Source organism: Diabrotica virgifera, chromosome 7, assembly GCF_917563875.1.
Source record: "Diabrotica virgifera virgifera chromosome 7, PGI_DIABVI_V3a".
Lineage (NCBI taxonomy): Eukaryota > Metazoa > Arthropoda > Insecta > Coleoptera > Chrysomelidae > Diabrotica > Diabrotica virgifera.
This window is the reverse complement of record NC_065449.1, coordinates 229,542,971-229,570,260: the sequence shown is the minus strand read 5'-3', so window position 1 is coordinate 229,570,260 and position 27,290 is coordinate 229,542,971. Positions and strand designations below refer to the sequence as shown.

The 27,290-nt window shown below is 33.5% G+C and overlaps 2 protein-coding genes across 2 annotated transcripts in view; both read left to right on the top strand.

The window, feature by feature from the left end:
• LOC114344277 (two pore potassium channel protein sup-9) overlaps window positions 1–12,505 on the top strand; it is a 166,045-nt gene extending 153,540 nt beyond the window's left edge. Inside the window, exon 8 of the mRNA XM_050655385.1 lies at window positions 12,181–12,505. The gene's annotated coding sequence lies outside the window, so the exon portion shown is untranslated. The remainder of the gene's footprint in view (window positions 1–12,180) is intronic.
• The window catches only part of LOC114344301 (RING finger and SPRY domain-containing protein 1), a 64,037-nt gene that overhangs the window by 20,026 nt on the left and 16,721 nt on the right, over window positions 1–27,290 (top strand). Inside the window, exons 2-5 of the mRNA XM_028295144.2 lie at window positions 9–189; window positions 10,159–10,329; window positions 14,240–14,504; window positions 25,078–25,337. Coding sequence (XP_028150945.1) covers window positions 9–189; window positions 10,159–10,329; window positions 14,240–14,504; window positions 25,078–25,337 — 877 coding nt within the window. The remainder of the gene's footprint in view (window positions 1–8; window positions 190–10,158; window positions 10,330–14,239; window positions 14,505–25,077; window positions 25,338–27,290) is intronic.

The window sequence follows — 27,290 nt, the reverse complement described above, 5'->3', positions numbered from 1 at the left end:
TATTTCAGTGAACAGGAGCCTCCAAGTTCTATGCTTCTCGTGCATAATATAGCAGATAATGAAGAGGGTTGGATCCAAGTTGTGAATTCAATGATTAATGTGATACCGATGCATGACCCCTTAGGTCCTTCTGTCATCACATTATTATTGGACGACTGCCCATTGCCGTCAAAGGAATCAGTATTTAAGGTAATGTATTCATGTAAAGAACATCAAAACAAGAAAGCTGGAATATTTGGGCCACATTACTAGAGGTGCGAAATATGAGATATTAAGGGTCATAATGCAGGGCAGAATTAAGGGTAAAAGATCCATAGGTAGAAGAAGAATTTCCTGGCTGAGAAACTTAAGAGAGTGGTATAGTTGCAGCTCAGTAGATCTTTTCAGAGCCACCGCCAATAAGGTACGGATAGCTGTGATGATAGCCAACCTCCAATAGAAGAAGGAACTACAAGAAGAAGAATTCATGTAAAACATGAGTTTTACATTTAACCCGTTTGCTACCAAGCGACTCATATATGAGCCACATTGGTTTTCCCACAGGCCGGCGTCTCACTCGTGAGCCGGGGATCGCACTGTACATAATAGCAATTTAAATAGCTATGGTCTATGAGGACGAAACTTAAATACTCCCTTGACAGCGAACGTGTTAAGATTTATTTTTAGGATATACGATATTTTTAGGATAGACTGCTCATTTCCTACGAATTTTTCAACGTTCAACGTACGTTTTGGTTCAATTCAGTCTTCTTGCAAAGCCTTATTGATAACGGGTAAACCTAGAAACACGTGTCTGGGGATGACAAGAGACAAGAGATGACAAAACGAAACCGTGTATTTTCAACGAAAACTTTTCGTTTATAAATTCGCAAAATCTGTGTGTTATTGCGTTGCTGCTCCTACAAACTTAGAGCAGATTTATCGATGGATTCTTATGTAGTTTTGTCTTATGAATCCAAATCTGAAAACGGCATTTCGATATCTCTAACCGTCTTCGAGATAATCGACCTCAAAGTCTAAAATGTGACGTCACAATCCTTTTATTTTCTTCCGACACACTAAACGTCGCGTCAGCTTGTCCGCTGAAATCGTTGCTAGTAAGTAGGCTAGTTTTTTAATCTGAATTTGTTAAGCAAAGCATAGGTTATTTACATTATTTGAGTTTGACACTTCGTGAATGTCAAACTAAATTTTAAATAAAGTATTAATAAAATATAAATGACATTTGATAGTGAATTTAATTATTATATAAAATAAATACGATGTTCAAAAATACAATTTGAGTATATTTTGAAAGCAATAATTTATTAACAATTTTAAAACGGTTTATACGAGTATACGGCCTCCTCTTAAATGGGAGTACCTAATGATAAATGGACTGTTCCATTTGTTGTGAAATGAAAATTGTTATTATAGTCGGTTCGCTAAACTCAGACACAACTGGCTAGTGATAGTAATTATTTTTTTTGCCAAATTGGTAAAATTACTGACTAAAATCACTAGCTAGTTGTGTCTGAGTTTAGCGAACCTACTATATGAAATGTTGTTTGGAATAAAAAATTATGGTCTGATATATGCAATTACATCCTTCTCATGGAAAAAAATATTTGAAGATTTTTCTCAAATTATGGATACCAACAACGTTTTCATTTATAAGTCTTTTATTTTTAATTTGACGAAGATAAGTTATTCTTCATAAAAAGCTCTTCATGGTCTAAGATTTGTGATGCAACCATCATATATCAAATTTTATTAATTTTATACGAGGTATATAAAAAATATGAATATCGATCAAGAGTAAAGTACCTTTATAGTTCACAACATTTAAATTATAATGATATAATTGCACATTAAAACATAATTTTTAATTCTAAACAACTTTTCATAATAGCAATTTTCCATATTATGAATTAAAATACGTAAATAAACAAAGTTTTCGTTATGATAATGCTCGCATTTTCAGCTTGTTATATATGGAACCGCTACTGCATACTTATATTGGAATAATTGCATATCTCAGCTCTTAAATAATAATAGACCAAGGAATTGCGCTTAAACACTTTTGGAAGATGCACCTCCAATAACATCTCATGAGGTAAAACAAGCCATAAAAATGGAAAAAAGTGGTAAACCCAGATGATATTTATGGTGAACTTCTAAGAATACTGGACGACAAATCTATATCTGTTTTGGTGGACCAGTTCGATTCTATGTTATGTAGAAGTGGCCTAATTCCAAAAGAATGCTTATCTCGACTTTTTCACCATTCTATGACCAGTCCTACCAGGTGTGATGATTACTGGCTTGTAAGCCTTGTTCGATCCTAATTTGTATAAAATATTTTAAATTGTCAATATAAATTAAAGTAAAACAAGTACGTATACTATTTCACGGGGGACGAGTAGTTTTTGGAATCGGTAACCCAGAGCAACAGTCAGAAAATTAAATATCATATCTATCAAATAATTTCAACGAAAAAAAAATATATTTTTGTGGAATCTACGTTCGCTTAGTGCTGTGGAATGCGCTGAAATAAAGAACCTATCAAACCATCTTTAAACCTTGTGAATTTCCTACAGCAGAAACCATTGTGCAAAAAAGATAGGACATCACGAAAAGTGCTGAATACCCTCGTTGGCTTTTTACAGTCCTCCAACGAAGAAAAAGGGTTCAGAGCAAACATTGGTCTACTTCGTCCGGATTTTTTGACACCCGAAGAAAACATCGATCCCTTCGTCTGAATTTGGTACCTACAGCTTGCAGCATCGAGAAGTAAGGTTAGAATATTTGATTCACTTATTTTAATCTTGCTTTGAGAGTATATAATTTATTGGCATATGGTTTTGTTTTAGTTCATATTCTTTCTACTTTATCATACAAAATATTAAACATTTGGCACATTTCTTTAAAAACAAATTATAATTTTTGGATTTATATCTTAAAAAAAAAAAACTTACTTCTTTAAGCTAATTAACATATCTAAATATTGAAATAAACGTTATCAGATATTATTTGTATAATAATCTACAATATTAATCATATTAATTAATACATAATATACAACAACCAGCCTACCATAGCAGCACCCATCGAAGGGAATATCGTTTAATTATAATATAATCAACGCATTTCAAATCAATTTACTTATAATAAAGACATCCTAAGCATTATTAATATTTGGCCCAACATAGCCGTATCATCCTTATACCTAATCCACATCTTCAACAATTTATTTTTTATTGCTTACTTAGCTTATCTACTTATTTTAACTTGGTACTGCAACTAATAGCTAGCAATATTCTTATTAATTAGTATATTCCACAAAACACAGTAAATTTATAACCTTCTCTCAAACCTATTAGCGTTAATTAATTGATAAAAATGGCTAGTGCTGAAGACCTTAAACATCTTGTAGCTCGTCGTGGCACTGTTAAATCCACAGTGACTCGTTTTAACACTTTCCTTGAAAAATGTGTAACTCCTTTATCTGACACAATCCGTCTTGAATTACAAGCGCGTCTGGATACCTTAAAGGAGTCAGTTGTTGAGTTTGAAAAGGTACAGTGTGACATTGAACGTATTTGTTTATTTGATACAACCTCTAACCTCGGCAATCAAGATGATGAACGAGGAGAGTTCGAAAGCAAATATTATGCCTTAGTAGCTAAAGCAACATTACTTCTCAATCCCACATCAACGGAGCAACCACCCATTCATGGGTCATCTTCATCCATGTCATCTTCGCCAATGCTCAACTCTCATCGTCTTAATTCATATTTACCACCAATCCCTTTGCCCATATATTCTGGCACATATGAAAATTGGACAAATTTCAAAGAAACCTTTGAGGCACTTATTGAGAACAATCCTACTATTCATAAAATCGAAAAATTTTATTATCTTAAATCCAGTCTAAAGGGAGAAGCCGCTCAAATTATTGGAGCACTCTCCGCAACCGAAGCAAATTATGAAACGGCTTGGCATCTATTGTGCGACCGTTATGAAAACAAAAGGGCAATTATTCATGCTCACGTCAAATCCATCTTCGAGCTAAGTCCTACTAAAGATGAGTCGTCTCGTTCCTTGAGAAAACTTTTAGACACTTTCGTCAACCATTTCAAATCCTTGGAAAACTTAGGGGAACGCGTTTTCGAGTGGAGTACCATTCTAATATATCTTTTAACATCCAAAATTGACATCAATTCTCGAAAAGAATGGGAAAGAGTCTCAGCAGGAAAGCAATCTCCCGATGTGAAACACTTCTTAAAATTTTTATCAGAAAGGTGTAAAATTTTAGAATCTGTTGAACAAAAATGCGACCAAAAGATATCTCATAAAAGAGATTGGCATAATGTCAAGTCATCTGACAAATCTTCAACCCTTACCGCATTAGCTCAAGTGCCACCAAGGTGCAGTTTATGCTCAGATAACCATTTTATCTACTCTTGTTCTAAGTTTCATGCCATGCCGATACCGGACCGTTTTGCAAAAGCAAAGGAGCTTCATCTGTGCACCAATTGCTTAAGGTCCGGACATAAAACTTTGGATTGTAAATCTAGCTACTTTTGTAAGACTTGTCAAAATAAACACCATAGCCTTTTACATAGAACTCAATCCGAGTCGCAAAATCATAATAAAAACCATATATCTTCCACATCTAATCTTCCCCAATCTCATCAAAATAATCCTAGCACTTCTAGACAACCAGAGACATCCTGTAACTTATATTCATTTAATCAAAATCCCAATTCATTCATACTGTTAGCTACTGCTGTAGTAAAAACATTTGACAAAAATCGGCAACCCACACTGGCCAGAGCCATCTTAGATAGTGGAAGCCAATCCAATTTTATTACTCAAGAACTATTTGAGAAACTAAATCTTCCATATGAGCATGTTAACCTACCTATAACAGGTATAAATCACGTTACAACTTCACTTACTAAACGTGTAAAATTAGAAGTAAAATCTTTAAACGGAGATTTCACTTTCAAAATGCCTGCTCTCGTAATTAATCAAATAACCGATCTAACACCACAGCATTCAATCAACCCTTCTTATATTAATATACCCAATAATATCACATTAGCTGACCCTCAGTTCTACGATCCTTCTGAAGTACACCTACTCATTGGTGCAGGTTTATTTTTTAATCTCATGTGTTCTGGACAAATAAAGGGTAATAAAGGTCAACCATTTTTACAACAAACGAAATTGGGGTGGGTAGTTAGTGGCCCAGTTCCTTCACAAGCTTATTGCTACCATTCTGGTCCCAGTTCTTGCTTTCTTTTATCGGCCGATCCTCTTCAGGCCTGTATCGAAAAATTCTGGAAAATTGAAGAGAATTATATTACGATTCCTTCTAAATACACTAAGGAAGAAGAAGAATGTGAAGTCCATTTTCAATGTACCACAATTCGCGACGACACTGGACGTTTTCAAGTGAGTCTTCCTCTTAAACCTCAAATTGCACAACTAGGCAAATCTTATGACATAGCTTTTAAACGATTTCTATCAATCGAAAGGAAGCTTCAGAAAAATCCCATTCTAAAACAAGCCTATTGCGAATTTATGTCACAGTACATCGAGCTTGGACACATGTCTAAAATTTCGGATCTTGAACCTGATTCTTCTCCTTTGTATTATTTGCCTCATCATGCTGTCGAAAAGAATGATAGTCTTACCACTAAAACTCGTATCGTTTTTGATGCCTCGTGTCCCACTTCTACCGGCATATCACTAAATCATACACTCAAGGTGGGCCCTGTTGTTCAAAGCGATCTTTTTTCCATATTGCTACGATTTAGACAGCACAACTTCGTATTTACCGGTGACATTGCCAAAATGTATCGACAAGTACTGGTCGAACCAGCACAGCGTAACCTTCAACGCGTGATATGGCGAAATGATCCTTCCCAAGAAATTACCATCTATCAGTTAAACACCGTGACATACGGCTTGGCAAGCTCATCATATTTAGCTACTAGATGCTTAAAGGAAATTTCTATACATTCTTTGGCTACATTTCCTGAAGAAAGTCGTAAGCTCAACCTAGATACGTATGTCGATGATGTGGTCACAGGTGCTTCAACTGAACAAGGCTTGATTTCTCTTCGTCGAAACTTAACTTCAATATTAAGTTCCTATGGCTTCAATCTAAGACAATTTTCATCAAACAGTACGGCCCTGCTATCAGATATAAATGTAGACGATCACAAAGAAGAATATATAATAACAGATTCACCAAACAGTAAAACTCTTGGCATATCGTGGAATTCTTTAACTGACTCATTTATCTACAATACAAGGATAACAGCAAATCCATCCATTATTACAAAAAGGACAATCCTATCAACCATAGCTTCTATTTTTGATCCTCTAGGTTGCCTTGGGCCCATGATCGTTCAAGCAAAAGTTCTAATGCAAAAATTATGGATTCAGCGACTTAACTGGGATGATCCTATTCCTGTCGAACTCTATAAGATCTGGAAATCGTTTATAGACAACTTTACTCTCGTTAATTCTTTTAATATACCTCGTCAAGTCACCACGAAAGATACTATTTACATTGAGCTACATGGCTTTTCCGATAGTTCAATAAATGCATATGGAGCTTGCATATATGTACGATCTATTGATATACATGGTCGTATACTTAGCAATTTACTGTGCGCTAAATCACGTGTTGCTCCGTTAAAGGCTATTTCACTACCTAGACTGGAATTGTGTGGAGCACTTACTCTTGCTCGCCTAACTAAAAACGTAATCGAATCTTTAGAACTTACTTTCTCAAAAATTTATTTCTATACCGACTCCACAATTGTTCTATGCTGGTTGGGTCTTGAACCTCGCACTTTAAAAACATTCGTATGCAATCGTGTATCCGAAATCCAGCAATTGACAAAAATAGATGAGTGGCATCATATACCCTCCAATGTAAATCCTGCCGACATAATATCTAGAGGAGCTAGTCCGTCCGAATTGCATGAATGTGATTTATGGTGGCATGGACCTTCATTTTTGTTGCAATCTCAGGATACTTGGCCCTCAAACAATCATATATCGAACTTCACAGCTCATACTCCTGATCTCGATTTAATGGAACTTAATCCAAAATCTATTGTTCTATCATCTCAAGTATCTCATTCAATCTTAATATCTTCACTAGTTAATAGATATTCTAGTTATACTAAACTTCGGAACGTTCTGGCCTATTGTTTTCGATTTATCTACAACGCCAAGACTTCAAGGGAATTCCGGATAATTGGAGATCTCACCTTAACGGAGATGGTCCAAAGCACACATCATTTTGTTAGACACGTTCAGAGAGAAAGCTTTCCTGAGGATATTCACCAATTAAAGTCTCATGGTAAAGTCAAACCTTCCAGCAAATTAAGCTCTCTGAACGTATTCCTTGACGACCTAAACATAATCAGGGTGGGAGGTCGCTTAAGACACGCTTCTATCCAATTCTCAGCTAAACATCCGGTTTTACTTCCACATAAGCATCCTCTGACAGAATTAATTATATTTTATGAGCATAAGCGAAACCTTCATGCTGGAGCCCAGGCGACGCTATCCTTCGTCAGACAATCCTTTTGGCCATTAAACGGTAGAAATATGGTCAGAAATGTTCTTCGTAAATGTATTCCATGTTTTAGAAGCAATGCTCAACCCATGGACAATTTAATGGGGGATTTACCACCCTCTCGAGTCAATATCTCTCATCCCTTTGCGCGCTCTGGCGTCGACTACGCTGGACCATTTAAACTTAAGGAATCGAAATTTCGAAATCGTCGGTTTACTAAGGCATATATTTGCGTATTCGTTTGTTTAACTACTAAAGCGATTCACATTGAATTAGCTAGTGAATTAACTTCGGAATGCTTCTTGAGCATCTTAAGACGTTTTGTTGCGAGACGAGGTCTATGCACCGATTTGTATTCAGATAATGGTACAAATTTCACTGGAGCTAACAACGAGCTGCAAGGTATATATAATGTATTAAAAACAAATGCCATCCGAGATTTTTCTCAAGAAAATAAAATAACATGGCATTTCATTCCTGCCAGATCTCCACACTTTGGGGGGCTATGGGAGAGTGCCATAAAATCAATAAAAACTCACTTGTACCGTATTATAAACAATTCCAATCCTTTATCCTATGAGGAATTATATACTCTTTTAGTTCAGATTGAAGGTGTATTAAATTCTCGACCCCTGTTTCCTATGAGCAACGATCCCAATGATATGGAAGTGCTGACTCCAGGCCATTTTCTCATTGGTCATCCGCTTAACATGGTTCCTGCTATAGACTATGAGGATTTTCCGATCAACCGGCTCACCCGATTTGAGCTCTTGCAGCGTATGATGCAGCACTTTTGGTCGAGGTGGAAAAATGAATACTTGCATACTCTGCAGCAACGAGAAAAGTGGAGATATAGCAAAGACACGGCCAAATTACAAGGACAGATGGTGCTCCTGAAGGATGATGGTCTTCCTCCGTATCAATGGTCCCGTGGACGTATAAGTGCTCTTCATCCTGGCAAAGACGGACTTGTGCGCGTCGTGAGCGTCGCTACCCCAAATGGAACTATCAAACGTAGCATTACTAAACTGTGCCCGTTACCCCATGAACAATAAACATTCGGTTTTTATTTTTTTTTTTACTTTAACCGAAACAACTACTTTTAAATTTTCTTTCATTTATGTAGTATTTAGGTATGTATGTATAAGTATTGTATAATAAGTCATTGTAATTCTGCAAGCCACAGCCTAAGCGAGCCGATTTTTAAGTAATTAGTCACTACCTTTCTTTATTGAAGTGTATCCCTATATAACTTCAAGGGCGGCGGTATGTTCGATCCTAATTTGTATAAAATATTTTAAATTGTCAATATAAATTAAAGTAAAACAAGTACGTATACTATTTCACGGGGGACGAGTAGTTTTTGGAATCGGTAACCCAGAGCAACAGTCAGAAAATTAAATATCATATCTATCAAATAATTTCAACGAAAAAAAATATATTTTTGTGGAATCTACGTTCGCTTAGTGCTGTGGAATGCGCTGAAATAAAGAACCTATCAAACCATCTTTAAACCTTGTGAATTTCCTACAGCAGAAACCATTGTGCAAAAAAGATAGGACATCACGAAAAGTGCTGAATACCCTCGTTGGCTTTTTACAGTCCTCCAACGAAGAAAAAGGGTTCAGAGCAAACAAGCCTAATGAGTTATAGGTATATTAAAGGTCTTCCTACGAATTATACATAACAGAATTTACAACAAATGTAACAACATATACACAGTGGGGATTTCGCAATAGCTTGGGCACCAGAGAAGACATTTTGCATTGTATATGTTACGGGCAATAACGTAAATCCGGCCAATAACGTTAATAACCGGTCAATATCGACAATAGAACCGGACAATGGATCCGTACACAATGATAGCGGTTCAGACAGGTAAACTGAGATGCGTTGGTTGAATATTTTCTTAAGCATCACCCGATGGTATTTGGTTGAAAACTGATTTGTTTTCAACCCTGTAAATTTCAAAGTGTTCGTCCAATAAAAACTTTCTTCACGTTTTATATATTTTATTGTGTGACGTGAATATATTAACGTAAAAGATCGAGTTCTGCGTTGCTAATGAGTTTATTTATTAACAAAAAGAAAAGATAAGAAAAACGTCTGTCATTAAAAAAGTCACTGAAAAATCTCCTCTCCCTACGAATCTCAAATAATACTTAGAAAAACCAACATTTGTCACAGCGATTGCGAAAATAATTCAAAATTAGTGTATCAACATATTCGATATTGTCACCCATACCTGTTCCTGTTACCCATAGTGCGTAAAGAAATAAAAGTTTATATTATGTTACTCTTATCTTTACGTACTAAAAGAAACTCCCAATAATACAGTCCATTTAACAAACCCAGAGAAGACAAGGCGGTTGAATATTCTCAAGAAAGCACTAAACACTTCACTCTCAAGCCGCCTGCCTTTTCTCCAGGTATTTTATACCTGGGTAAACAGTTTACTTGAATCGTTATCGACACTTATTTCAGTTTAATTTCTCTTTATAAATTCATAGTGGATTAGGTATATCTCAATATTTATGTACATATTTAACAGGTAATTTTTGTTATTACAGGTGGTAAACATGCTAAATTTATCCGAAAAGGCAGCGGTAGAGGGTAGGTCGGATGCTCCAAAACAAAGAAATATTTGCGTCGTGTTAGGTTGTATTGCGGAAAAGTTAGCAGGTCCTAGAAATATGGAAATATTAACCGATAGTATTATAGATTACTTATTAACAAATTTGGTAAGTACCAATGTATAAAACCTCAAAACTGTTTGAAATAAAAATTTAATGAAAAATCCTTTGTAAAAGGTATAAAATGTTTTGATTAAAATCCCTTTAAGGGCTACAACACAGAACGTTTTCGATTTTTAACAAAATCATCAGTGTTAAGAACAGGTTAACTGCCAGCTGAGCCACCAAAGAAATACCAAGGTGAGAACTCTTTAAACGGTATAAAAATATGTTATAATCGCATATTTGCTTAAAATTCCATAGGTTGGATAATATTTATAAAGAATTAGGCCCTTGGGCACAGTATGACTCTCCCATCACGTGGGTTGCAAAGAAAGTAGATGTATCTCTACCTCTACCAGTTGTCATCTAATAGTCGTCATGTAGAGACACATCTACTTGCTTTGCAACCCACGTGATGGGAGAGTCATACTGTGCCCAAGGGCAGGCGCGGATCTAGAAATTCAAAATAGGGGAGGCCAGACTGACCTCAAATACAGTGATGCCACAGCTACCGTTTTTTCGGTAGATCTACCGAATACCTGTCAAATCTACCGATCTACCTAATTCTCCTTTTTTTTTCTACCGAAAGATCAAAATTATTAGACAATTTTTTTTAGCGGATAGATTTGGCAACAGAGTTTAGTCAATTTTCAAGAATTCTTGAATTCCTTTTACTATCTTGTGACACAATGTGCGAACCAGCAGATACGGATTTACCGATATCAATTTTATGACAATTACATCATGATTTTGGGAGTAAAAAATGTATCTACCTGAATCTGAATAGTGAATACTGAAGGATTGTGGCTTATTTTGATATAGAAGATAATTCCAAACTAAAAATAGTATTTATATTAAGTTCTTAAAACAGGAGAAATTTATTTTGCACCTTTTTAACTTACAGTATTTCGACATAACTAAAGAACATTAAAATTTTTTCTCGTTCTCAATTGTTTCAATATCCGACATTGTTTTGTTTTTAAACGATTATAAAGTGTAAAAAATCATGTTTTTGCATATAAAACATTCCTTGTAGATTTTAGAGAAAAATAAATTTTCAAAAATACATAAACAATTGGAGATCATTGCAAAAAACCCTTATTTTTGGAGTAATTTATAAATGTTAATAACTTATAACTATTATTTATTATAACAGAAATTTTTAACTTGTTTAAACAATTATACAGCTTTCAAATGAGAATATTTGTATTTTGAACGTTAATAGGTACACGTGTGGTAAGTTTTTTTTTTAAAGTCTACAACAGGAAAAAATATGCAGTTTTATAGCATATAAAAGCATCCTTGATATTTAGTATTGCGTTAGTTAGACGGCTCTACTCGAGTTACTTTGGATTAAAAAAAAATGAAGCAAATTGCTCTATAATACCTAGAAAGCCGAGAAAATACATTTTTTAAAGGAATACCGATTTTGAACTTTGAATGATTTTTATGATGAATGGTGATTATTGATCATTATATGATGATGAATGTAGTTTATTTTTGAATACTCGTACCTAAAGTATCATTTTTTTGGAATGTGGTAGCAAAAGAAGCAAAAAATGAAATCTACCGAAATTTGACGATTTCTACCGAAAAAGTAGGAGTCTCCCGAAATTTTGTCCAAGACCTGTGGCAACACTGCTCAATGTTGTTCTGAAGCTATTTACTATATAACACTGCTCAAATATATTTTCCAGATTTAGCCATACGATTCACACTTACTCTAAGGATAAAATACACTATATGTATAATCCCAGATACCTACGGTATCAAAAGGATTGATAGACAATTCACGACTATTAATCTCACTGGTCGTTCTTTACCATAAAGATTAACCTTTCTACCATCAATGGGTAGGTACGCATGGATTATCTAGTAAAATACAAATTTTTATATCTTTATTGTATCGCAATTTTGAAACGTGACTTTTCATGAGATAAGGTTTATACCCAGTGTAATGTATTTGCATTTTAAAATATCATTTTTGTTATTCTTTGAATTGAGAAAAATATTTCAGTTGTTTATGGTTCCACCGGTACCCAAACAAATGCACCTGCAGATTATTTTTCAGAGAAGGGTGTTTTATTAGATTTTATGGCTTCTTTCAATTCTTTGGAAGCGGTTGTCGTGTAATTTAGTGTTGTACTGATGGCTTAAAGTTTAGAGTTAACAGAAAAAAATAATAAATACACTCGCGATCATAAAAAGCGGGTCACTCGATGAGTTATTCAAGTTAGATGTCTCGAATTTTCTAAACCTGTTGTCCGATTTGAGTGATTTTTTTAGTATGTTATAGCCTTATTCTTTAGCAATATCGCTATAATAATATTGTTGCTGCAACGGTTAATTGTCATTGTATACCGGGTGTAACAATCATACTGTGTTTATTCCTAAAAGTTCGGAACACCATGTGAAATGTTTTAGCATAGATAAACTATTGAATTTAAAACTCGATTGTAGCCTTAGGCTCTCTTAGCATTTTCTTTTTTGATTTATTTCTTTATGTTGGATAATAAAAAAGTTAAGCACGTTAATAACTAGCCATGTTCTTCATCAATACAGGGTGTTTATAAATAAGTGCGACACACTTTAAGGGGTAATTCTGTATGAAAAAATAATGACAGTTTGCTTTATAAACATATGTCCGCAAATGCTTCGTTTTCGAGATACGGGATGTTGAAATTTTTCTTACAAACTGACGATTTATTTATTGCTCTAAAACCAATAGAGATATGTAAATGAAATTTGGTAGGTTTTAAGAGTCAGGTATTATGGATTTTTTGACATACAATTAATAATTCTATATTGACCATTGGCGTGCATACGGGTATAAACATTTTAGATACATTCCGTATGCACGCCAATGGTGAATATAAAATTCCTAATTGTATGTCAAAAAATGCGCCATAACTACCTCTTAACATCTAACACATTTCATTTGCATATCTCTAACGGTTTTAGAGCAATAAATAAATCGTCATTTTGTAAGAAAAAAATTCAACATCCCGTATCTCGAAACCGAAGAATTTGCGGTCATACGTTTATGAAGCAAACGGTCATTATTTTTTCATGCAGAATTGCCCGTTAAAGTTTGTCGCACTTATTTAGAAACACCCTGTATTGATGAAGAACATGGCTACTTATTAACGTGCTTAACTTTTTTATTATCCAACATAAACAAATAAATCAAAAAAGAAAATGTTAAGAGAGCCTAAGGCTACAATTGAGTTTTAAATTCAATATTTTATCTATGCTAAAACATTCCACAGGGTGTTCCGAACTTTTAGGAATAAGCACAGTATGATTGTTACACCCGGTATACAATGACAATTTACCGGTCTAGCAATAATATTATTATAGCGATATTGCTAAAGAATAAGGCTATAACATACTAAAAAAATCACTCAAATCGGACAACAGGTTTAGAAAATTCGAGACATCTAACTTGAATAACTCATCGAGTGACCCGTTTTTTATGATCGCGAGTGTAATAAAAAACTACTTATAGACTAAATACAATAGACCCGTTGACCCCTCCCCCGTTTCCGCGCCTGCCCAAGGGCCTAAATCTTTACAAATATTATCCAGCCTATGGAATTTTAGCAAATATGCGATTATAACATATTTTTATACCATTTCCCTGGTATTTCTTTGGTGGCTCAGCTTGCAATTAACCTGTTCTTAACACTGATAATGATTTTGTTAAAAATCAAAAACGTTCTGTGATGTAGCACTTAAAGCTTTTAATAAAAAATATAATAACCTTTAAAAAATATAATATAAAAAATATAATAACCTTTTACAAAGGATTTTTCATTCAATTTTTGTGATTGATAGTATAAAGCCAGCTACAGGAAAAATTATTTTTTTTCCTTGTGGATTTTGTTTGAAATACTCACAAAGAACTCTTTTTCAGGAGCCTGTTACACACCCCAGCGTTATATTATTTTCCTTGATAGCATTAGAAAAATTTGCCCAAACTAGTAGCAACAAAGTAATAATCCTGAAAAAAATCGCCAAACTCCCCACATGTCCCATTAGTTTGCTTGAACCCTGGAAAGAAGAAGCACATGCTAAACAACCCAGACGTCCAGTATGTTTGGTTGAACCCTGGAAAGAAGAAACACATTATGTCAAGAGGCAGGTCGGATTCTGCGCACAGTGGATACTCGACAACTTGTGTAAGTAGAAAATAATGTTAAAGTCGATTCGCTTATCTGAGACACAGCTCTCTAGTGATGTTGGTAATTTATTTTTTGGGAAGTAAGGTTGCTAGACGTGACTAGAAATTCCTACACAACCAAACATATCTGCTTATAGCCAACATTATTAATAGTAAACAGACATAAATAACATAAACCTTACGTCAATCAATAATTAGTTATTTACACCATTAGTTCAGAAAGCCACTGCGCATCCGCTAGGAAAAATATTCCGATTCGGATTTTTTGCACAATCTTACTCAAAAAGTACCCCTTTTAACAAATTTGCATGTTGCCAGGATCAAAAGTGGGTCAAAAAGTTTTTTTAGGTTTTTTGGATCATTCCAAACAGAAAAGGTCTTTAGTGACATTTCTCTAAAGTTGATAGTTTTTGACATATAAGCGATTAAAAATTGAAAAATTGCGAAATCGGCCATTTTTAACCCTCAAAAACTATGTGAAAAACTGAACATTTGAATGTTGCCAAGGTAGGTAGATATTCTTTAAACATCGATTGATGAAATCCCGAAGAGTTTTTGCAATACAGTATTCAAAACTCCTTTGTTTTTTAATTTCTAATCACGCGTGGAAATTTATAAATCAAAGGAATAAATTCGTTATTTCGTAAACCGGCGACTTTAAGGAAAAATCCCGAAAAAGGTCGATTTTTATTTTTAAGTTACGCTATTGTGGCATATATGGGATACTAGTGACGTCATCCGTCTGGGCGTGATGACGTAATCGATGATTTTTTTAAATGAGAATAGGGGTCGTGTGGTAGCTCATTTGAAAGGTTCTTCAATTCTCTATTCAGTAATGTGAACATTTACATAATTATTTATACAGGGTGTCCAAAATTTTTTTATTAAATTAAATTATTTGACAAAAAAAGAAGTAGAAGGACACCCTGTATAAATAATTATATAAATGTATATGTTACTGAATAGAGAATTGAAAAACCTTTCAAATGAGCTAGCACACGACTCCTATTCTCATTTAAAAATATCGATTACGTCATCACGCCCAGATGGATGGCGTCACTAGTATACCATATATGCCACAATATCATAACTAAAATAAAAATCAACCTGTTTCGTGATTTTTGCTTAAAGTCGCCGGTTTACGAAATAACGAATTTATTCCTTTCATTTGCACCATACTGTCGGTGGAAAATAGTGTCGCGCACTCTTGATTAGCAATTAAAAAACAAAGGAGTTTTGAATATTGTATTGCACAAAACTCTTCGGGATTTCATCAATCGATGTTTAAAGAATATCTACCTACCTTGGCAACATTCAAATGTTCAGTTTTTCACATAGTTTTTTAGGGTTAAAAATGGCCTTTTCAATTTTTAATAGCTTATATGTCAAAAACTATCAACTTTAGAGAAATGTCACTACAGACCTTTTCTGTTTGGAATGATCCAAAAAACCTAAAAAAAACTTTGTTCCATGCAAAAAAAAAATAATTTTAGGAAAAAAAACAAAAAAAAGTTTAAAAAATGTTTGACCCAATTTTGGTCCTGGCAACATGCAAATTTGTTAAAAGGGGTCCTTTTTGAATAAGATTGTGCAAGAAATACGAATCGGAATATTTTTCCTAGCGGATGCGCACTGGCTTTCTGGACTACATTATAATATATTGATAACAAATGAGAAAATTATTTATTGTACAAAATAAAAATATTTGTAGAAATAGATTCCACAAAATATAAGTTTAGTATACATTCCCACTATTTCCAATAATTCTTCTTTTTGTAATGAAAGATTAAGTTGATTTGATCAGTTAATAGTGTGAGGTATGAATTTTTGTGTTGGATGGGTCAATATTAAAACCTGCGAAAATTTAAATCGTTTTAAATATTGTCTCTCATTGGAATCCCTCATTCTATGTTTTGTTTTTTCAAATTCTCATTGAAAAACATCATGCTGTATCACTTCCGGGAGACTGATATACCATCCAACCAAATGATGGCCTTCTACAATAGCCACAACCTCTTCTTCTTCTTGAGGTGCCGTGTCCGTATTCAGACGTTGGCCTTCATCATTGTTACAATTTCCTGAAACCGTTCTCTATCGACTGCTGCGCGTAATAATTCTTCTACTGTGAAATCACACCATTGTCTAATACAGGGTGAGTCATGAGGAACTGTACATACTCCTACCTCGTATAGAGGCCCCTATGGGGAATAACAAATGACCATTAAAAAGTGTCTGCTCCCATTGTTTAATAATATACAGGACGAGTTTCGCATTTTGACAGAAATTTGTATTCGTCATAATTTTTGAACGGTCAGATCGATGTGTCTCTTATTTTGGTCAATCGTTACACTATTACCACCTAATCAACTAATTTATTCAAAGTAGAAAAAAATCAGGTCCGACTTTTAAAAAATTAAATCGTTTGGGTCCTAGAAAAAATTTCACCCTGTATAAGCTTTTTGAAAACTCTAATATGAATTTTACAAATTAGACAAATAGGCAGTTAAAATGGCATATTTATTTTTCCCCACACGATTACTTAATTTTTTATAAAAAAAATCAAATTTGACTATGAATAATTAAAAGTTTGGTAAAGTGAACCATAGATTTAAAAAAATTAACTTTTATTACAAAAATTAATTTTTAACAAATATTTAATTTATGTTACCACCCAATCAACTGATTTATTCAAACTAGAAAAAAGTCAGGCCCAGATATAAAAAATTAGTTCGTTAGGGTCTTAGAAAAAATTTCACCCTGTATACTTAATTTACTTAATTTTTTATTAAAAAATCAAATTTTACTAAGCATAAAAAGTTTGGCAAAGTTTTTGCATAGATTTAAAAAAAATAACTTTTTTTACAAAAATTAATTTACAAAAACAACGTTTTTCTTAAAATTAAAAGTTTTGCCATTTTTTTTTTTCTGTAACACGTCTAGATCTAAAACTCCCCATAACACTTCTTTTGGACTCTATAGTTTAACATAGACGTGATCAAATAGATAAATTTTAAATTTTTCCACTTAATTTTTGCGATTTAACTTTGCAATTCACGAATCTGCACCTTTTATTTTTAAAAATTCATAACTTTTACGAGAAGAAGACTGAAAGTCTACAACAATGTTCATAGTCTTCACAATGGTAAGAGATATGTGCTGTAAAAATTTCAGAAAAAAAAATATTAAAATGGAACAGAGTTGTAGCGAGTTAAACCGTGATTTCATTTTTTTTTTTTCATTTTTAGGTTAAAATTCCGATTTTGACTTTGATTTTTTAATAAAAAATTAAGTAATCGTGTGGGGAAAAATTAAATATGCCATTTTAATTGCCTATTTGTAAAATTCATATGAGAGTTTTCAAAAAGCGTATACAGGGTGAAATTTTTTTCTAGTTTGAATAAATCAGTTGATGAGTAGTAACATAAATTAAATATTTGTTCACAAAAAATTTATTTTTGTAATAAAAGTTATTTTTTTAAATCTATGGTTCACTTTACCAAACTTTTAATTCATAGTCAAATTTGATTTTTTTATAAAAAATTAAGTAATCGTGTGCGGAAAAAAATAAATATGCCATTTTAATTGCCTATTTGTCCAATTTGTAAAATTCATATTAGAGTTTTCAAAAAGCGTATACAGGGTGAAATTTTTTCTAAGACCCAAACGAACTAATTTTTTAAAGCCGGGCCTGATTTTTTTCTAGTTTGAATAAATCAGTTGATTAGGTGGTAATAGTGTAACGATTGACCAAAATAAGAGACACATCGATCTGACCGTTCAAAAATTATGACGAATACAAATTTCTGTCAAAATGCGAAACTCGCCCTGTATATTATTAAACAATGGGAGCAGACACATTTTAATGGTCATTTGTTATTCCCCATAGGAGCCTCTATACGAGGTATGAGTATGTACAGTTCCTCATGACTCATCCTCTATTACGCAGCCATGAAAGTTTCTTTCGACCAAACCATCTCTTTCCCTCCACTTTACCTTGTATTATAAGGCGAAGTAGATGGTATTTAGTTCCTATATGGCCGAAGTATTCTGTTTTTCTCCTCTGTATGATGTTTATGAGCAGACATTCTGAATTTATCATTTGAGAACATCTTAATTGGAAGTGTGCGAAACCTACGATATCTTTAGGATTCGTCGATAGCACTACAATTCGAATTCTTCTAATTTGTTTACTATTGTGGTTTTTAACATCCATGTCTCACAACCGTACAATAGGATAGACCACACATAACATTTCAGAACCTTCTTGCGAATATTCATCGACAGGTTTTTGTAAATAAAACTGGTTTCCAGATCATAAAAGCCTTTCCATTAAGAGAAAGCAGACCTTGATCTATATTAATCTTTCCAACTGCCATCCACTTTATCTTTTTTGAAATATTGATTTTAAGGCCTGTCCGATAACTTGCTTCACTGACTAGATTTACTAATGTCTGGAGATCTTGTAAATTTTCTGCAAGAATGGCTGTATCGTCGGCGTATCTGATATTGTTGATTACTTCTCTGCCTAGTCTTGCTCCCTCTGTCTTGGTATAAAAGTAAGAATGCTGCGTCTTCTCTGCTCCTTTTTATGGTGTTGGATCGTGGACTTTAAACAAATATGTGTGCAGAAAATTGGAAGCATTTGAGATGTGGCTATATCGAAGAAAAGGTACTTAAAATCTCGTGGACTGGCCTAGTCACAAATGACAAGGTTCTCAGAAGAATAAAGAAAAACCGAGAGGTACTGACCACCATCAAATCTCGAAAGCTATAATACTTCGGACATCTTATGCGAAATGAATCCAGATATGCCCTCCTACAAGCCATCTGCAAGGAAAAACATTTGGAAAGCGAGGTCCAGGAAGAAGACGAACATCCTGGTTAAAGAACCTCAGAACCTGGTGCAACACAACCTCTGTACAGCATTTCAGCGCTGCTGCAGATAAGGTGAAGATTGCCATGATGATCGCCAACATTCGTCACGGATAGGCACATCAAGAAGAAGTAAAAGAAAAAGTAGGGGGGCCCTCCTACAAATATTTCACTACCAGCGCTAATAAGGATTTAGCTATGAGGGAACTCCTTACATGGATACATGGTAGAAAAATCTGTGATTTTAAAGTTGTCACCCAACTCAAAAAAATATACAAAAATCAATTAAAGAATGCAAAGAAAGCAACATATGATAAATTTATAACTTCGTCTGATAATAAGTCAAAAGCTTGCTTGAAAATAATCAATTTCGAAAGGAATAAATCTGTTCATAATCCACCTCCTATTGAACTATCTCCTGATGCTTTCAATGATTTTTTCGTTAATATTGCAATTGATATAATGAAGTCTCTGCCATTTGTGTTCAACAAAGATTTGTTAAATTTTAGAAATTTCCCGAATCCCAGTGATTCTTTTTATCTTTATCCGGTTTTGCCAGAATAGGTATCTGACACAGTTAATTGTTTAAAAAATTCTAAATATTTAGATATTAATGAGTTAAATAGCAAAGTAATTAGAGACTAGTGACTTCATTATAGTTCTAATTACAAACCTTGTAAATTCTATTTTTAATTCAGGTGTTTTTCCTGACTACTTTAAACATAGCAAAGTAGTTCCTTTATTTAAAAAAGGTGACAAAAATATTGTAGATAACTATCGTCCAATTTCAATTGTGTCTATTTTTGGAAAATCATTGAAAAATTAATTAAAAAGCGTTTGTATCAATATTTTGAGTCAAAAAACTTCTTTAGTGGTACTCAATACGGATTTCGACAAAAACGTTCCACGGCAAATGCTGTTATGAATGTGGTCACTGACATAGTGTCGAATCTTGAGGATGGTATACAAACCGGTATTACTCTCTGCGACCTTTCTAAGGCATTTGACTGTGTCTCGCATGATATACTTTTGGAGAAGCTGGGTTACTATGGGGTCAGGGGAATCGCCCTGAAGCTTATAACATCGTATTTGTCAAACCGTTCTCAAGCTGTAAGTATACATAATTCTATTTCTAATTTCAAACCTATTAATTATGGCGTTCCCCAAGGCTGTGTCTTGGGACCACTATTATTTATAATATATACTAACGATCTAAGTAACTATATGCATCATGTGGAAACAGTTTCCTTCGCAGAGGATACTACTTTTATTTATCCAGCCAAGGAAAGTGGGACAGGATCATACATTTCAAATTTTGTCGAAAATAAGGCACAAAATTGGTTTTTAGCGAATAAACTTCAGCTTAATAAGGGCAAATCCCAACATTTATGTTTTAAAGGTATGGCAGATACCTCAAACTTGGATAACGTAAAGTTGCTTGGGATAACAGTGGAACTTGAACAGTGGCTTAGTAACTTGACTTGGAGGCCTCATATAATTAACTTAAGAAATAAATTAAGTTCTACTTTGTTTCTCTTAAGACAATTAAGGAAAGTTACTACTATAAATACATTAAAAACAACTTATTATGCATTATTTCATTCACATATTAGCTATGCTACTATTTTTTGGGGTGATTCATCTGACTCCTTGGTGATTTTCCGTCTGCAAAAGAGAGCAATACGAATTCTATCTGGCGTGAGCTATTTGGAGCATTTTCGCACCTTGTTTTTTAAAATTAGTATATTACCTTTACCGTGTCTATATATTTTTAGTGTTCTTGTTGAAATATACAGGAGATCTGTATCTCTTGTGAAACAACATGATATCCACAGAGAACGGCAGTTCTCACCAGTGGCGCACAACACCCCTACAAGCGACACTATATATACACGAAATTTTCGATTTTCTAAACCTGACTGAATTGAAAATTGGGCCAAATCCCATATTAAAATTTAGGAAAAGACTCGTCCATCCATATTTTATTTCTCCATGTTGGTCCAAGGGTGTGGATTTTACGGCCCTTCCCATTTAAAGCCTGTTTTTCGTTCTCGTCCCCAAAACTCCCAAAAATTTCAAAAATTTACGCCCGACCTTTGCGGCTTCTGATAGCATAGATCATTACCTTTCCAACGCATGTTTAATTTTGAAAATCGGTTATACCATTCAAAAGTTATCGAGCTCAGAAATATGACTCAATTTTTATTTAAAAAATGGAAAATGTTTGTGGATATGTATGTATGATGTATGTATGTATGTATGTGTGTGGAAAAGTTAAACCGATCTGAATTTTTTTTCCGTGTTTCAAGAGGGTGTGAGGGCCGATTCAGAACCGGTCTAATTTTTGACTTCTGACTACCCGTAAGTTAGCTAGAGGACTAGATAAATACAAAATAGCATATTTTTTGGGCGTATATATCTTAGGTTCAAGGAAAGACAGGAAAACCGCAAATACACCAAATCAATAGGGTTGAGTTAAGCTTTCAAATGGCGTTTAAGCAATCAAGCTGAGACATACGCAGTGCTCACCATAGCCAAAAAACTGAAAAATTAAACTTTGAAAATTTTGGTTTTTCGACAATTACTCAAAATTTCAACCTACGAATTTCGCCAATAACTGACCGTTTGTAGAAGGACTCAGGACGCGTCTAACGGTGTATACTTTATATCTGGGAAAATTCGAATTTTTAAGTTATAGGCTTCATAAGTATGATCAAATCTATTTCTTATGGGAAAAAACGGTTTTTCAAGCTCAATAATTCCTGTTTTACGTTCAGTTATCATACTCGATCTTGGATGCATCAGATACTACTTGTCAATACGTTTCAAATTCATGTTTAGTGATCAACATCAGGTAAGCCGTTCAGAAGTTATAGAGCTCCAAAAGTATAATTAGTCCAGGAACTGAAATTTTTCACTTCGCAATTTTTACAGAATGGATCGATTTGTTTAAAAATTTGACAATAAGTAGTGGATAGTCCAAGGATCAAAATCTATATGATGCCGAAAGACGCTTTTATCATGGGGTGGTTGCCACCTCATCTCGAGGGTTGAATTTTTTTTTTATATTTTGACCACAAATGCTGGTAAAAATATTAATTATAAGCAAAAAATGTTCATTATACATTTTTTTGGTAAAATTAATAGTTTTCGATTTATTAGTTATCGAAGCTGTTAGTTTTATATCGGAAAGATTACCAGATAACGGCAGTTCTCGCCAGTGGCGCAGAAATACACCCCCCTGCACGCGACACTATTATATATACGAAATTTTCAATTTTCTAAATCTGACTGAATTGAAAATTTTGCCAACTCCCATCTTCAAGGTCAAAAAAAGACTCACCCATTCATATGTCAACCATCCATTTTGGTCCAAAGGTGTAGATTTTACGGCCCTTCCTATTTAGGGCCTCTTTTTCGTTCTCGTCACCAAAACTCCCAAAAACTTTAAAAATTTGTCCAACCTTTGCGGCTTCTAATAGAACTGATCATTACCTTTCCAACGCATGTCTAATTTTGAAAATCGGTTATACCATTCAAAAGTTATAGAGCTTAGAAATGTGACTCAATGTTTATTTAAAAAAGGGAAAATGTTTGTGGATATGTATGTATGTGTGTTTGAAAGTTAAACCGATTTGATATTTTTCTCTGTGTTTAAAGAGGGGGTCAAGGCCGATTTAGAACCGGTGTAGTTTGTTACTTTTGACGACCCATAAGCCAGCTATAGGACTTGCTAAGTACAAAACGGCATATTTTTGGGGGTATTTATATTCGGATCACGAAGAGGCAGGAGAACCGCAAATACATCAAATCAATAGTGTTGACTTAAGCTTTCAAATGGTGCCTAAGTGTCAGGATCAGACATATACACGGCTCAGTATAGCCGAAAAACTGAAAAACTAAACTTTGAAAATTTTGGTTTTTCGACAATTACTTAACATTTCAACGTACGAATTGCTCCAATAACTTAGCGTTTGTAGAAGGACTCAAGACGAATCTAACGATGTATACCTCATATCCGGGAAAATTCGAATTTTTAGGTTATAGGCTTCATAAATATGATAAAATCTATTTCCTGTGGGAAAAACGGTTTCGAAAGCTCAATAATTCCTATAATGGCTTCAGTTATCATACTTGACCTTAGATCCATCAGATACTACTGGTTAATACGTTTCAAACTCATGTTTACTGATCAAAATCGGTTAAGCCGTTTAGAAGTTATTAAGATACAAAAGTATAATCCAATTAACGATTATTCCCCAAATGGTTTATGTAGTTGTAGTGGTTACGACGCTAAATTTGATCTGGCAACGGGCAATCCGACTTCATTTACCGGCCATCTCAATATATAATTTTTTTTTCAATCTATTTCGAATAGAAAAAAATCTAGTGTACATTCGATGGACACTAGATCATTTGGGAGATAATGCAACAAAGGTGACAATTTATAAAGCTTGACGTGTAATAGAGGAACATTGCATTCAACTTCATACAATTAATTTATAAATACCTTTGAAAAACTCCTGATACAAGAATATTCCAGCTACAAAAGATCTGATATGAATGTTACGTGGCGCGAAAATGGATTTTCATTTGATGCAAAACAAAATTTTAGTTTTATTTTAAAATATTTTTCCATAATATTTGCTAAATTTGAAGTAAACGCGCCACAAAAGAGTTTCAAAATTCAAACTGTATCAAAGTTACTCTTTTGTGGCGCGTTTACTTCAAATTTAGCAAATATTATGGAAAAATATTTTAAAATAAAACTAAAATTTTGTTTTGCATCAAATGAAAATCCATTTTCGCGCCACGTAACATTCATATCAGATCTTTTGTAGCTGGAATATTTTATGCGCCACTCATTTTTACGGCGTTTAGCGGTTTTTTATTCTTGTTCATAATTACAACACCAGACAGGCAGATAATATCAGAATTAATCGTTACCGTCTAACTAAGTCCAAAAGAAATTCTTTAGATTACAAGCTTTACAACGTGTTGCCAGGTTTTAAGTCTAAATGCTTTTAAAAAATCCGTGAAAAGAATACTGAATAAGAACTGTTTTTATTCAGTGGAGGAATACCTTGAATATTTCAAGTTTCATTGAAGTTCATGGAAAGTACTCATCTATCTAATATCTTTTATTACTGATCTGTGATACAGTACTTACATAATTTTATACTATTTAAAATTGAAATTTTTGTGATATGCTTGTATGTGAAAATATTTTAGGTATATTCTAATTTTTTATGTATAGACAGGTTTTTACTTGTTTATTTTAAATCATTGAAGTGTGACTTGCTACAAACCTTGTAATTGTGTAATGTAGTTAGATAAATTCATTCATTCATTCATTCATTCATACCACCCAATCAGTCCATGTACTTTGGAAGTATAGATAGATAGATAGATAGATAGATAGATAGATAGATAGATAGATAGATAGATAGATAGATAGATAGATAGATAGATAGATCTTTATTTGAAGTAGGAGAAAAAAAACCTAATATACATAAATTAAGACAAAAAAAATTATGTATGCAATACTCAGCTAATTTCCTAGAATCATATTTATGTGAATTTAATCTAGATTGTAGGTGCTGACTTGTTTGACCAATATAAACTCCTTGACAGTCTTTACATAGAATATCATAGCCTATGTCTGTTTTTTCTGTTCTCATGTAATGCTTCTCTTCTAGTTGTAATGGAAAACCGACAATATAGTTACCAAACAGTCAATATGGACACCATAAATGCGATGTTGAATACTTCGGACGTTAGCGAATATTTAAAAATTTCTCCAGACGGCTTAGAAGCTCGGTGCGATGCGTACTCTTTCGAAAGTGTCAGATGTACGGCTCAAGCCGATAAAGGAATATGGTACTACGAAGTTTGCATTATTACACCAGGTGTTATGCAGATCGGATGGGCAACGAAAAATAGTAATTTTTTAAATCACGTAAGTTTAAACTTATTTTATAAAAGAAATCAATTGGATAGTATGTGGCAAGATAAACAGTACTGAAATGAATATTGAAATGTTTAAGATTATTTAAATATTTAGTATACCCGATATAGCGTCGCAAACATTATTCACGACGACGTGACGTTCCTGATAAAACAAATGTTAAAGATGCCCTCTGGCATGAAATAATCTTTAATTCTAGTCCGCAATTCCGGAATGTCAGATGGTGGATCGGTCTGTCTCCTTCAACATTCCCCATATATGGAAAATCTCTGCTACGCAAAAATGATCGCGCAGTATTCGAAGAGACTCCCTGGCCGTGTGACAGGTTGCCCCATCCTGCTGAAACCATTGTTGATTTTAAACTTTTTTTCGGACCGTTTTCGCGACCTTTTCCGTATGACCGAAAATAGTGTTCTCCACGATAAAATTATTAGTAGTTGTATTTGTGAAAATGTATCAGAAAACACAATGTGAGGGACGTTGGCTAAGCAAACTGGAATAGTAGTGAACCTGGAACGATAATAATTGTATTTCTACTTTAATCTTATTGCACTTGTCACAAAACATTTCCAAAAAGTGACAACCTTGGAAATTGCTTCGCCATTTGAGATAGTTTTAAACTAAGTCATTTTGTTCTATAAAAAGTGGAATATATAAAAAGTTTTCTAGTGCCTATCTATTATCGAATGTTTGCAATCATTCTAAGACCAGGGCGCATCTGTAAAAATATTAGTACATTTAGACGTTGAGAGGTGACTCAAATTTTTTTGCAGAAATTGCTTGAAAATAAATCAAATAATAATATTTGAGTTATCCTCCCTCTCAAAAAGGTCCGGAACATTGTTTCAATAATCAAAATGTCAAAAAATTAAGGAAAAATTCGATTTTTTTCTTCATTTTTTGATTATAACTTTAAAAGTGTTCATTTCTGAGAAAAGTTGCACTGACATAAAAGTTGACTGATTAAATTTCCTAGAACATATAGCATTGGTTAAAATTTTTTAAAATTGTCACCCTTGTTGCAAAATAGCAATAATTGCGAAAAAAACATAAAAAACAAGTATTCGCATTTTACGTTTTTCAACCATTTATGCTACACTTAGGACCTTCATATTTCACCCAGAAAAACTTCATGATATAATAAAACAATACTGTAAATTTCATTGAGATAGGTTTAATAGATTTTGCAAAATAAATTTTGGAATCCAGCTTTCGCAAAAAAAATGCATACTTTCAAAATGTTGCAGTACTGAAAATAAAGCAGACAGCAAGTTGAAAGTTTATTTACATATAGAAGATTACTGTATCTTTCATTTGCAATTTGCAAAATTAAAATCGGTTAACTATCACGGCATCAAAATTTTTTTAAATAAACATTAATTTTTGGTGCTACGCGCAGGACAGCGGATACGTTTGCTCTGATTGGGCATTCCAATGACCTTCGATAATGATTGATAAATTTTAATTTTTAGTACATTTCGATATAAATAAATAAATTTGTTTATTGCAAAATAAAAACACGTACTCTGTCCTTTGAAATAATATTTTTTTTAGCAAATATGTACTTTCTTTGTTCGTATATTTTAACTTAGAGAATAAAAGTTTATTATTTTTAAACATATGCAATTGTTTAAACAAAATTTCACATACAATAATCAAATTAGGTTGATTTTTGTGGAATTAAAATATTAAAATACAACAAAATACATAGTAAGAAAATAATATATTAGATAAACATTCGTAATAGCCACAATATTCGATAATTTTTGACAGGTCATTGGAATGCCCAATCTGAGCAAACGTGTCCGCTGTCCTGCGCCAGGCACCCACAATTAGTGTTTATTAATAAAAATCCTGACACCGAGGTAGTTAACCGGTTTTAATTTTGCGAATTGCAAATGAAAGGTACAGTATTTTTGTATATACAAAAAAAATTCAACTTAC